This window comes from Micromys minutus (assembly GCF_963924665.1).
Source record: "Micromys minutus genome assembly, chromosome: 23".
In the NCBI taxonomy this organism is placed as follows: domain Eukaryota; kingdom Metazoa; phylum Chordata; class Mammalia; order Rodentia; family Muridae; genus Micromys; species Micromys minutus.
The window spans coordinates 22,557,935-22,572,015 of NC_137958.1; the positions used below are offsets into that span (position 1 = coordinate 22,557,935).

At 40.6% G+C, this 14,081-nt stretch overlaps 1 protein-coding gene across 3 annotated transcripts in view; it reads left to right on the plus strand.

The window, feature by feature from the left end:
* The window catches only part of CROT (carnitine O-octanoyltransferase), a 35,700-nt gene extending 25,747 nt beyond the window's left edge, over positions 1-9,953 (plus strand). For all 3 annotated transcript variants that reach the window (XM_080936085.1, XM_080936087.1, XM_080936086.1), the window contains 8 exons: positions 841-924; positions 1,009-1,116; positions 1,351-1,481; positions 4,361-4,484; positions 5,247-5,325; positions 5,418-5,511; positions 5,617-5,736; positions 8,972-9,953. In XM_080936085.1, the coding sequence (XP_080792211.1) occupies positions 841-924; positions 1,009-1,116; positions 1,351-1,481; positions 4,361-4,484; positions 5,247-5,325; positions 5,418-5,511; positions 5,617-5,736; positions 8,972-9,092 (861 nt within the window). In that variant the 3' untranslated portion in view covers positions 9,093-9,953. The remainder of the gene's footprint in view (positions 1-840; positions 925-1,008; positions 1,117-1,350; positions 1,482-4,360; positions 4,485-5,246; positions 5,326-5,417; positions 5,512-5,616; positions 5,737-8,971) is intronic.
* The last annotated feature ends 4,128 nt before the right edge of the window (positions 9,954-14,081 follow it).

The window sequence follows — 14,081 nt, forward strand, 5'->3', positions numbered from 1 at the left end:
TTTACAAAACGACTGCGTCCTTGTTTCCCTTGTATAGTTTCCCATGGATTTGACCAGCTCTGTCTTAGTCTTCCATTTGGGAAATCTGTAAACCAAGGCAATGAAATAAAACAAAAACCCAAAACCTCACTTGCAGTGGGCTTCTGTCTGTCTTGGTGTGGAGAGTGAACAGGGGTTCTGTGTGCATGTTGTCCAAGTGATGTACTCTGAGCTACAGCCCTGATCCTGCGTTAGTGGTTGTATTGAGCATTACTTATTCAGTTTTATTGGAAGGAATTTAGGATATGGTGGCTACCTAAAGAATAGTGAAGTGATATTGTTCCAAGTAGTGGAGATAAAAATAGCACAGCCCACCCTTCCCACAGCACTAACGTTACGAGTTATTTTTGCAGAATCTAGGTGTTCCAGTAGATCTGTGCTCACTAGCCCTGCTTTCTAGTTCTTTCTTAGTGGTCCTCTTCTAGCCAGAGATGTTCAGGCTCTTCTTAATTGCTATAGTCTGGTTTCCTCGCCTGATTGCTACACTGTATTTATATCTCCATACTGTTTCCACAAGACACAGGGTGTACCTGCTCCAACTCCTACTAATTTCTTTTGATTGTGGTTGCAACCAAAACTTCAAGAGCCCTCTTGTATGCTTTCATTTTTCAATGCTTGTTCATTTTTCCCCTTGTCTTGTAAAATCACCAGTTCCTATATTGTAGGACAGAATTGTATCATTAGGGAGTCAGATACTGGAAGGCGGGAATATCTTATCAAATAAAAATAAAGAAAGTAAAGAGTTCTGGGTCAGATTTTGATTTGACACAAGCCAGTCAAACTCTTGTGTTTTCATTTTAGCATGCTCCTTACGACGCGATGGTTATGGTGAACATTGCGCATTATGTTGACGAGAGAGTCTTAGAGACGGAAGGAAGATGGAAGGTATGTCAGAACGAGTCCATCACCCTTTTCTACTGGGTTCCCCCCCCACCCCCGACAGATACATTTCAAGTCTTCTACTTTCAGGGTTCAGAAAAAGTCCGGGATATACCATTGCCAGAGGAGCTGGTTTTCACTGTGAATGAGAAGATACTGAATGACGTGTACCAAGCCAAAGCCCAACACCTCAAAGCAGTAGGTGTTTAGTTTTTCTGTTAACTTAGTAATCTATTTCTGTTAGCTGACATATATATATGAAAATGTGGTTATCCCTCGAAACCTGGCTTTATAAAATATCTTAAAATTATAACCTTAATACCTTTAATGCTTTACGTCTGATGATTAATGCAGATAATAATTTGATTTCCTTTGAACTTTGAGTTTCACCTTTGTGTGGATTTTCTCTGCTTCTGCTTGATGTTTCGCTAGGCATCTGATGTAAAGATAGCAGCGCGTACCTTCACCTCCTTTGGCAAAAAGCTCACTAAGGAGGAGGCCCTTCACCCCGACACCTTTATTCAGCTTGCACTCCAGCTCGCCTACTACAGACTTCATGGACGGTAAACATTGATTTTCCTGGTCCATAGCGCGACATGGTTACTGCTTGCTAACTTCATAGTGTCTTTTCTCACCCGTTCTTTCTTTGGGGGTCTCATCAGTTGTGTATGTTTTTCTGTTGATTCTTTGTCACGATCATTTGATGGCTCTACGCTATTTATGCTCTACGAATGCTTTACCGTGTGGAACCATTGTGTGCTCTTGTTCTGTAGCACATCATTTCCTCTCTCCAAGGTGTCCTCTGACCCACACACTTACATTTTGATGGGATCCAGTGTCCTTTTCTTCTGTTGCTTATCAACAAGATCAAACAAACCCAAAGCACTTAAGATTTTTCCATTTTCTTTTAAGATTTTAAAATTGTTAGTTTTTTCGGTAGTTCTATAACCCATTTAAGTTCATTTTTATATACGCTGTAAGAAAAGACTCTATGTTAGGATTCCTCATAGAATCAACCTATTGTGTGTCTGTCTGTGCAGTTGAGGGGGGTATTTAAGGGAAGAAGTTTATTATGGAAAATGGCTTACATAATTACAGAGGCCCCGTGATCTGCCAACCAGAGAAAGGGCTAGTTGTTGCTATGATTCAGTGTGAGTACACATTCTTGACAAGCGTCAAGTGACATACAGTCATAAGTCCCAGTCTAGTTCTGAAGGCCCAAGAACCAGGAGGTCCAGTGTCCGAGGGCAGGAAAAGGCACACACTCCAGTTCATGTGGTGACTTTTCCTGTCCTCCAATTCAGTTTGTTTCTGTAGGTTTTTTTTCACTAGATTAGGTGATACCCACCCACATGATGAGGGCAGACTTTTTCTTGTCTGTACAGTCCACTGACACAAATGTTAATGTTGTCTGTAAACAGCCGTACTTTCTGGGCATGTGTCTTCCAAGGAAGTTAATGCATGAAGTTAATGTCATGCCTTTCCTGTGTCTATACATCTCCCTTTCCCTGTGGAGGACACTTTCTCCAGGTGAATGGTCTCCGTTCTGCCTCTGGAAGCCTGTTGCCTGGAGGTGGGACACCTGTTCTCAGCTCTCTTCAGTTGTCCTCATTTCATTTTATTTTTAAATTAGTTGCTTTGTTTTAAACTGAAAGGCGATTTGTTCAACATTTCCTTCTTTACAGGATTATTCTGTCTACTTTGGATTTCTCAAAATTGTACATAAAATTTAGAATGACTTTTTCTAACTTTAGAAAAAACAGTATTGAGATTTACATTGAGTCTTTAAGCCCCTGTTAGCTGAACCGCCACCTGAATGTAGATTTAAACCTTCATTTTTTTTCCAACACATTTAGTTTTCAGTACCCACTCCTGTTCATCTCCTTAAATTTAATCTTCTTTTCAACGCTTTTGGTTTTCTAAATTTCTGTTCATCACAAATGTGTAGAAGAGATACAGCTGATTTTGCCTCTTGATTTTATATCCTGAAATGTCATGGTCTTAGCTCTGACCATTTTTAAAACAAACCTTTTTGAGTTTTCTACATATGAAGTCAGCTGATCTGTGATGAGTGTTGGTTTTCTTCGTTTCTAGCCTGGGTTCTTTCTTTCTTTCTTTCTTTTTCTTACGGTGCTGCTGTGTGGATGGAGATGGAGAAATAGACATTGTCTCCTGTGTTTGCTGGGCTCTCATAGAAACCGTTATGACATTGGGGACTGGCCTGTTCCTGAGTTTTGATTGTAAATGAGCATATATGTGTCAAATGCTCTTCTGTGTAGACTGAGATGTGTGGATGGTCTATAGTGATCTTGGCCATGTCTGTCCTGGCTCCTCAGCTGAGAATGCTTGTTTTATCTGCCACTGACAGTACTGACAGCCCAGCTCAGTTTCTCTGCCTTACCGGTAATTTCCTGTTCACCCTGCATTGTTTCTGCTCACGAGTCTTATGAAACAACAGATTCCTTGGGCAGAGGAAAGTGGCGTTAAACAGCGTATCAAAATTAAACTATTTTTATCTTGTGTCCACATATTGGCCTGTAAGTGCTGGCTTTCTTGACAGCTTTGGAAGCCTTGAGCAACCTTTAAGGAAAAAAAAGCTCAACCTTCCTCCTGGCTTACGTAAGGCTAGCCTGCTGCAAACCAGTTCGTTACAGCCAGCATTGCAGATGTGGGACAGCATGCTTGGGTTAGCCCATGTGCTGCCCTCGGTTGAGCTGTCTTTAGATAGTTAAGCGTAAGAGTTCCATTCCCTGTCTATCTCCTGTTGCATTTTAGTTAATGAGGAAACTGATTAGTTTCTCTATAGTTTTGTGTAGTTTCCCGAACCCCAATGTTCTGCGGTGCAAGGCTCTTTCTCCTCAGTTTTTAATTTAGTTGGATTTTTTTCAAGAGCAAGGAAGTAGAAAGGACAGCTCTTTGTAACCCAATAGCCCTTTACTTTTGCTCTGTTCTCTGCATTAAATGCAAGTCCACATTCCCAGTGTGCCAGAGCCTGAGAAGCAAGAAGCATAGGCCATGGGGGGTCTTCTTGGAGAATGCCTGTCACAGCCGACAATGCATACAACCTGAAAGCAATTTAGCGATAGAAAATAACCTACGTTAGCCGGGTGGCAGCAGCACACACCTTTACCCAAGCACTCAGGAGGTTCCAGGCCAGCCTGGTGTACAGAGCAAATTCCAAGACAGGTAGGGACGTATACAAAGAAACCATGTCTCAACAAAACAAAACAAAACAAAACAAAACAAAAAAAAAAAGGAAGAACAACAAAAAGGAAAAATAGTCGATGTTGAAGAGTCTTAGCTTACTCTTTAGTTTTGAAAATGACCTTGGTCGAAAGTCTCCCTTTCAGACTGACTTGTAGACTTGGTTTGTGATCAGAAAGTTGTTTTCATTTGTGATAACATTGGAAAGTTATCTTACATACTCTTATATCTATTTCAGCCCTGGCTGCTGCTATGAGACAGCCATGACAAGATACTTTTACCACGGCCGGACCGAGACCGTGCGCTCCTGCACAGTGGAGGCCGTCAGGTGGTGCCGGTCCATGCAGGACCCTGCTGCCAGTGTGAGTATCAGGCAGAGAAGGCCGGCAGGACTGGCGTCTGCACGGTGCTTCTGCTTCTCCTCCCCTGGATTATTTTAAGGCGTCCCCCCCCCAAGGTTTGCAAAGTACTAATTTGCCACTGTTGTATGTGCCCAGAGGACGAGGCAGCAGATCTGAAAAGCCCTTAGTGTCATTTTCTAAGGCAGACATCTTCAGTACTGAGATGTTCAGCAGAACTTCCCAAAGGCCTTTAGAAGGATGTGTCTCATCATGTAGCTGAATGCCTCATTCTTGTGTGAGGCCACCAGGACCAGAACTGGTGCATGTGTTCAGTTTTGAATACTTTTAACTATTTAGACAACTTAGAAAAAACTGTTTCTTCCCTGTTATTTTGAAATCTTGCCTGCTTTAGTTTGGAAAGATGTGATCATGTGAGTTTACACAGGGATTGTTTTTGCAGTTACGTTTCAATTTTTAAATTCCACCGTGTGTTTATTAATATTACAGGTGTCTCAAAGCAGTTGTCAGCACTGCTCTTTCCAATTTTAGGGAATAAGACAATAAAAAAGCAAACAAGCAAGGCTTGTGGAGAAGGCAGGGCAGTATGACTAAGGGACGGGAGAAGCAAGCGTCACCGTTCTGCTGAGGGGTCTTTCCTTCTCCCCTTACTCTGTCCCAACAGCTAGATGAGTCTTCTCTTCCTGCTCTGGGTTTCATACAGTTTGGTATTGAGTTGACCTATAGATTTGTCTTGAAAATTAACTGTTTTCACTTGTGACACAGCTCATTGAACGCCAGCAAAAGATGCTAGAAGCTTTTGAGAAACATAATAAGATGATGAAAGATTGTTCACATGGCAAAGGTACTTAAGCTTGAATTGTTCTTCTTTTAAAAAAAACAATCTTTTACTGGAAACTCTTTTTTTCTGATGTCAGGCTTGGGATTTCATTGCAGGATTTGACCGTCACCTTTTAGGTCTTTTGCTCATAGCAAAAGAAGAAGGTCTCCCTGTTCCGGAACTGTATGAGGACCCACTTTTCTCCAGAAGGTAACTTGGGGTAGCGGTCCATTTGTGCATCCCATGGTTCTCTCTGGACATTAGAAGGAACACGGCATCTGCAGCCTAATGGAATCTTTTCTTTGTGCTGCACAGTGGAGGAGGTGGAAATTTTGTGCTCTCAACAAGTCTGGTTGGTTACTTACGTATTCAAGGAGTCGTGGTTCCCATGGTACACAATGGATATGGGTTTTTCTACCACATCAGAGATGACAGGTAAGCCCTACCCTTTACTCTTCAGGTGCAGTAAGAATTTAACTTGTTTCTGAATTTAGTGTTTTTCTGTACTATAACCTTACTCTTGTTACCTGCCATTTGCTACAGGACTGGCCACTTTGCCACCTGAGGATTTACATGTATTGATATTTCTCTCCGCTGCTTTTGAGATCCTTGTAAAATCACTGTCTGGGGGCTTTTATGCAGAATGATAATTTCAGGATGTTTCAGTAACATCCTGAGTTACAGTGACCTCATCTGTGAAACCTATACATTTAAAAAACATATTTAGCCATACAAGGTATTTTGGGCAACTTAAAATTGGAAATGTATGTGGCCCTCCATACTTGTGGGTTTACCTGCTGACAGAAGTCAAGCCTGGGGCATTTCATATGGGATGCAGATAGCTGAGTAATGATATGTGTAGGCCATTAGTATTTTACTCTCCAGTGTATTATTTTCATACATCCCCTTCTGGCAGATTTTATCATCTGCTTTCCTGCTGGGTGATTCTGCACAGTAAGTTATATAGGTACCACTTGTTACTGTAGGCCTCTGAGACAGTGGATTGTATGCCACAGTAGGATTCCATTTGTTTACATTGATGGGCAAATTAAAACTTAATAACGAGTTTTACATAGATCTTGACATTTTTTTCATAAAAGAGTTCAAGGCCCAAAATAATAATTGAGCATCGATTTTTAACATATTCCCTGTCAAATGATAGGTTCTGTGTTATACTCAGTGACTTGAGTTCAGGCCACAGATGGCTCACTTTCTTAAATGACTTTTAACAGTATGTCCTGTGTTTTGGGTGCTAAGGACAAAAGACAAATAAGATCATCCTTCTTAAACGCTTTATCCTCACTTGGAGATGGATTAATTAGTGAGATCCATGAAGCACACCAGCTTAGCTGCTGGGGAGAAGTGTGGACAGGGACCATGCCTGAAGAGTGATAGTAAAAGGTGTCAAGAAGATGCAGCTTTCTAGAATCTACTCATGTCACATAAGCCAAACCACCCTCTCTTTTCACTTACATACTCTACCCTACGAACCATGAGCTGTCCTGAATGCTAAAACCCTGCTCGGTGCCTGGCAAGATGGCTCAGTGGTTAAAGGTACTTGCTGCTCAGCCTGATGACTCTACAGCCCACATGGTGGAAAAACTCAGGTCATGTCATTCTTTAAACCATTCAGTCAAATGACAAGTCTTGCCGGAGACCCTATCATTGCACTCTTTGCTGTCTTTGACTCTGTCTTCTGTGATTACCTCATATTTCATTTTACTCCAGCCACACTAAGCTTATTCTTGAGCTTTCAATAAGCTTCCTCCTCAAGGTGTGTGTACTTACTTGATTTGCCGAATTTTCTTTCTTGTGCTGTATGGAAGGATACCCCCAACACTAGCTCACATAAATATTCACTAACTGGCCCCTTCCGCAAGCCTAATTGGCACTGCTGTCTCCCAGATGAAATAGTTGGGGATTTTCATTGTTAAATTTGAAGGTTGTATGATTTAAAGTGGTTTGACATAGCACTTTTCTTTAAGTGTGCTACATTTCTTTTGTGAAAAAGAAAATATGAAAACCAGAAAGTTACTTAACATTTCTATTGCATTGCGTGGGACAGTCATTGGATGATACTTTTATTCTGTAATGTGTGCACATCATTTTTACTGCTCTAAATCGTAATTGTGCTGCATCCTTTTATCTCACTTTCACTGACTTCAAGTGTTGCATGCCATGAACTCCGCTTTAGGTGTTATAAATTTGGATAGTGAAGGCTTCCATATGAAGGACTTATTTATGCAGTAAAGAAGCATTTTCACTCTTCCATGAGATAAATTTCCAGTTTGTTTAATTACATTGCTATTGGGTTTTCCTACCATTACAAATTAGTATATATGCTAGAGGTACAATATGCCCTTTGTTATTTCATTATATGACTTCCAACTGTGTGCTTTTATGAAGTATTTTACCAGTTTGGGAGGCAAAAGTAGTGTAACTTCAAATCTTTACTGAAACATTTTTTCACTGTTTAATGTCATATATGTTTCTTTGTGTCCCAGTATAAAAGGCTGTTTCTGTTATCCAGAAGCCTAACTGAGTTTTTTGAAAAACTGAAATTTAAATACAAGTAATTTTAGAAGTACTTTTGGTATTACTAAATATTTGAGAATGTTATTCCCAGTGTAGTTGGAAAATAACTCGTATTACTCTTGAATTATTAGATAAAAATAGGCACAACTTGAGGATTCCTGTGTCTCAGTATATGCTGAAAGTACCCAAAGCCATCTTGCTCTGTCTAAGAGTGTGACTGAACTGTAGCTTAGCTTCTTAGCATGAGAGAGGCCCAGGTTCATTGACCCCCAAAGCTTCATCATTACATACGGGGCAGAGGGGCAGAGCGTGCTTCAATTTCATTTTGCTTGAGCTTGAGCACATTGAAGACATGCTTTGCCGTCATTTTCAGTGATGTGAAGGCTGCATGGCTGGCCAGAAACATTACTCTGTATATTTGGCTTTGGTATTTATCCATAAACTTCATTAAGACTTTGCAGGGCTAGTCCACAAAAGGTAGGAACCACATGTTCTGTTGGGAGTCTAGCAAAAGCCAGGCTTCTCTTTACTTTTTCTATTTATTTGAGCTGCCTGGGGCTCCTTTTTCTTGCTTTCCAGATCCAAAATTTTACCAGTCAGGGGATCTATTGGGAGATGGTGGAAGGCAAGACTTGTCTTAGCTCATAAAGAAATAGCTTTTAGTTTCTTATCTGTTCTTTAAAAAATGCTTGTCAAGTGATATGTAGGTTAGATTTTTACAAAGAATGACATGAGATCATACTGGATCCCATTCTAGTATCAACTTTTATGAAGAAATTTCTTTTGGGGTTTTGTTTGTTTCTTTGGTTATTTGGTGGTTGATTGGTATTTGGTTGGTGGTTGGTTGGTTGGTTGATCGATCATTGGCTGTTTGGTTGTTTGTGTTTAGACATAAGCTTCTGCAACTTTCTCCAAAAGTTCTTTGTGGACTATTGTCCTTGGGCGTTGTCTAATCCATTGAGGTAGGGATTCCATAGTATTGTGTAAATGTGTTAACTGTGGGTCTGTCTTCTTCATTTCAAGTTATATATACCTAACATCATCAAGAACTCATATTTTATGTTTGAACAGCCAGGTAGAAAATTTAGCATCATACTTGGAACCTATGACGTAATTGTTCATGTTTATTTCACAGGTTTGTGGTGGCATGCTCATCCTGGAGGTCATGTCCAGAGACGGATGCAGAAAAGCTAGTTGAGATGATTTTTCATGCTTTCCATGATATGATGCAGCTGACAAACACCGCTCATCTTTAGAGACTCAGAGACAGACACGGATCATGGAAACTCAGTACGGAGAGTAGGATGGTGCTATGACATGGAAGGAATGTTGGCTTAAAAAAAAAAACCTGTTAATGTAGGGATTTAGGAGAGGGATGTTCTCTAGATGTAGTCTACCGTAAAGCCTTCTGTGTTGCAACAGCAATGCAAAGTCAGACATAGTGAATATAACTATGCAATTTTTTAAGCCTCAACAATGCACATCTGTATATCTTAACAATACAAATCCTACTCTAATGTTAAAATACTTGTGTTGGCACATGTATAGGCTGCAAGTCCTCTGTGAACATAATTGTAGGGTTTATTTCTCAAGCACTTTAATACTTTCTAATTGCGAGAGGGTATAAAGCACAAGGTTATATACTAATTTCCCAGACATCAGTGCCTTTCACATTCAGCACAGGAGTACAAGCCTATGAGATTTCATGGGAAAACCACTATTGTTCAATAGAGATCTAAAATAGCTCCTTTGAACAAAAAAAAAGGATCAAGTATCGTATTAAATTTTTTATACTATCACAAAAAAAGAATATTAGCAAAACTCATTATGATAAACATGTGTAATTCATTTTGTAATATAAAATTAAAGCATTTCCATTTAAACCTAATTGTTAGAGCTAGTGGCTTTTAAAGGGTTAAATGATGAGTATGATTCTCAGAACTTTACAGTTGCTTCCCATTGTCATTCAAAATGGTGGCTTTTAGACATTCTCCCATTGCAATTCAAAGTGCTGGTTTATATTCTCAAAGAATAAAACATCCAGAATCCTTAAAATTTCTCATCTTAATGTTCGAATAAGATGATTCCTGTTTTCTTTCTTCACATTTTTTGATATCAGCTAAATATTGTGCAATAAACCACTTAAAACTTAGTGTGTCTGGATGGAAGAGATGGCTCAGAGATTAAGAGCAATGTCTCTTATTTCAGAGGATCCAGGCTCAACACTTGGAAAAGACAAATATGTGTAGTACAGTTTTTGAAGTGATTGTGAGAATGTTCCAATCATGAAGAAAGAAAATCTTTAGAAGAGGGTCTCACATTTTGTAATGTGCATCCAGAGTGCTGCAGATGGAAGCCAGCTTTGGAAACAAAGTATTTTAGGCTGGTGTAAAGGTCAGAACCTCCTGCCTGTTCCTCTCTGAAGTTACAGATATTATTGGCTTGTGTTAACTACTGTGACTCCAACTTGGCACAGCAGAATGTGTAAACTGGGAGATGGGGCATTTGTCATCTGAGAGTAAGAACGTGATCAGCAGTGTGCAGAACTGGGCAGTGTCGGGACTTAAATGTTCCCACTTCCCTCAGTGTGCCTCCCTAATACAGGGCACAAAAGGACCACTGCTCCCAGCTTTCGTCCTGCCCACAGGTGCCTACTATGTGAGTATTGAACAAGTCCGTAATTCAAGCTGTTGCCTGACAGGTGTGCATAGCTCTAGAAAGGAGGGTATCCCCAAAGCTGGTATTTTTTTTCTTTTGTTTTGGTATTGGGTGGGTGAAGGGGTCACTTTGGTTTTTGTTTTTGAGATGGAGAAGGTTGTGTCTCTATGTAGTCCCAGCTGTTGAGGAACTCATTTATGTAGACTGGGCTGGTCTACTCATGGATATCCACTTAGCACTATCTCCTGCGTACTGATATTGAGGGCATGTACCACCAAAGCTTGCAGCAAAGCAGTTTTCCTCAGCTCTGGCCAGGGTTCTTTCTTGGACAGTCACTACCCCAAAAGGACCGGAGAACAGCTAGAACAGCTCAGCTCTTGCCGCTGCTTCTGCATCTCACTCAGGTACACAACCGACAGCGTAAGGTGTGTGTTGTTTCCACCGCTTCTTTGATCTCAGACTGAGGAGCCTTGACCAGTTTGATAGCTCTGTCTCATACATGCTCCAGCTAAAGTAGCCAAAGATGGAGTAAAGCTTTCGCTCTAACCACCAGTGCCAAAGCATACACCCAGGCAGGGCTGAGTGGAGCAGTGCCCAATACCAGCCGTAGTCCTGGTCCTGGATGTGCACTGCCACCCCAGAGAAGAATGTCATGGGACGTCCTGCTGTGTCCATGGTTCTTACTGCCTCTCCACCAGGGAGGGCCGTGTGTTTCCTCTCACTACCACATCCCATCAACTTCCTTGTGTGTCTACCACTGACTAGTCAGAGGAGAAGTGTGTTAGTAGCTTCACCACTGCTGAGGCAGCCGGTACCAGAGCCCCTTGCTAGTAGCAGAGATGGCATTAACTGTGTTAGAGGAAATCCCCCATTGTTCAGAGAGTACACAATTTCCACGGTCAGAGCCAAAACCTGCACCATGCTTCCCTAGACTATTAAGTGTCCCCACTTTCAGATGTCCCACAGAGACAATGCCACCAAGGTAAACATTGTCCTCAAGTCAAGCACAGCTAAAGAAGCCGTATGAGACAATACTACGGTACCCACCTGGAATTAAAGCCAACACTATGGCAAAGGAATAGCCCAATGCACATTTTCAGAAGTAAGCTGCTAAGGGCAGCCCACGCAGGAGATACCTCATCTACCAGATGCACAAATCTCAAAGCAGCTGGCTGCAAGAGAAATAGAAAAAATAAGGCATATGCCTACAAAGGAAAACAGCTCTAGAAAAAAAATGTAGAGGGATTTATAGACACAAACTGGTAAAGGAGTGGAGACTGGGGGACAGTGAAATACTTGTTAGGCAGCAGAAGACCCCAAGTCCAGTGCTTATGTAGAAAGCCAAGTGCTGCAGCATGTGCTACCCAGAGCTGCTGACACAAAGATGTGGATCCCTGGGGGGCTGTCTGACCAGCCACCTAAGCATACTTGGTGAGCTCTAGGACAATAAAGGCCTGGTCTTAAAAACAACAACAAAACCATCAAGTACCAACACCAGAGGTTGACATTAGGCCTCCTGTTAAGTGACTTCCTGAAGATGTGTAACAACTTGGCTATGGCCTTCAGACAGAGCACTGAGGAGAGGAAAGCAGTTGAGCAAGTGAGTAAACTGGTTTGTTTGCTTTTACAAGACTGAGTAAGGCGTTACTTACAGAGGCATGTACCGCTCCAAAGCAGAAGCAGCAGGGAAGAGCCCACCGGAGCATGGCATGGCTCAGGAACATGCTTTGTGACTTGCTATGAATCTTAGTGACTAGGGGAATCTAGTCAGATATTCATTTTCCCACAAAAATAGTTACTACTTACATGAAACCCAAGGAGGGCCCTTGTGGATCTTTTAAGTGTTGGAAGCTTCCTGAGATTTCTAAGTTTTTTTACTTTCTAAGTCTCCCATTCGTTCCTGAGTTTTAATGAGCTCCCAAACACACAGCCGAATGTTTTATTGTAATCACCTTGTGCGTGTTTGCATACAAATATATAAGAAGTATCTGAAGGAATATTTATAAAGCTCAATAAAGGATAAGAGACAGGGGGTAAACAGTAACATGAAACTGGGAATACAATGTGGGGTATGAATGAGAAACTCAGCAAAATTAATTAATCAATCAATTATTTAAAGCATGGGACCTTAAAGGATTCAGTGAGTTAAATAAAAAGGACTGTAGAAAATGACCACAGATTAAATAAAAAAAAAAAAAGAAACTACCAGAACTTGGAGATGGGTTTTGAAGATGCTTAAGAAATTGTTGGGGAGGGCAGGTATTGAAATTACAGGGAGGAAGAGAGAAAAACAAAACAACGAATGAACAAAGAATTGATAAGATTTAAACATTGGGTGTTGTACAAATACCCACATATTCTAGAATATTCCAAGGTGAAAACAAAGGCTTAGAGATCTATTGAATTAAATCATAACAGAAACTATCCCTAATCTTAGGAAATATATGAACTTTCACGTACAAGAGGCATATAGAAAGCCAAATAGGTGTGGCCAGAAAAGATGTTCAAGTGAGGCATGTTGTATTGAAATTGTCAAAAGTGTAAAACAAATAACATTCCAAAGTGTATTAAACTCACTTAAGGGTGTTACATTAACATTTCTCGGCAGAATCTTCTAGCTAGGAGAGAATGGGATAATGCATTCTAAATCCTGAAAGGACACAGTCAGCAATACATTACAGCTGCAGCTTTATTGTCTTCCAGTGGCAGAGCACTTGCCTGGCATGTGCCATGTAACATTACTCTGGGAGAAACAGAATCACATCACAGAGGAAAATAGGGAATTCATGACTGCAGAATCCAGCTTACAAAAGATATTTTAATGGAGTCCTACAACCAAAGCTGAACAATAGCTACCACCATGGAAGGATGTGGCATATAAATCCCACTAGAAGAGTAGATGTACACAAGTGGAGAAAAATAGAAACATCTGGGGGTCTGGAGAGATGACTCAGTTTAGAGCACTGGCCACCCTTTTAGAGGACCCAACATCTACACAACAGCTCATAGTCATCTTTAACTCCAGACCCAGGATTGTAACAACCTTATAAAAGAAAATTTCCCTAACCTAAAGAAAGAGATGACCACGAATATACAAGAAGCCTACAGAACGCCAAATAGATTGGACAGAAAAGAAATTCTTTCCTGACACATAATAGTCAAAACAACAATTGTTCAAAACAAAGAAAGAATACTAAAAACAGAGACCAATCAAAATTGCACCAGACCTTTCAACAGAGACTATGAAAGCTAGAAGATCCTGGACAGACATCAAACAGACCCTAAGAGAACACAAATGCCAGCACAGGTTACTATAATCCAGCAAAACTCTCAGTTACCATAGATGGAGAAACCAAGGTATTCCAGGACAAAAACAAATTTACACAATATCTGTCCACAAATGCAGCCCTACAAAAGATAATAGATAGAAAACTCTACCACAAACAGGGAAACTTCACCCTAGAAAAAGGAAGAAATGAATCTTTTTGCAACAAACCTCAAAGAAGAAAAGCACACAAACATAATTCTACCTCTAACAACAAAAATAGCAGGAAACAACAATTACTACTCCTTAATATCTCTTAACA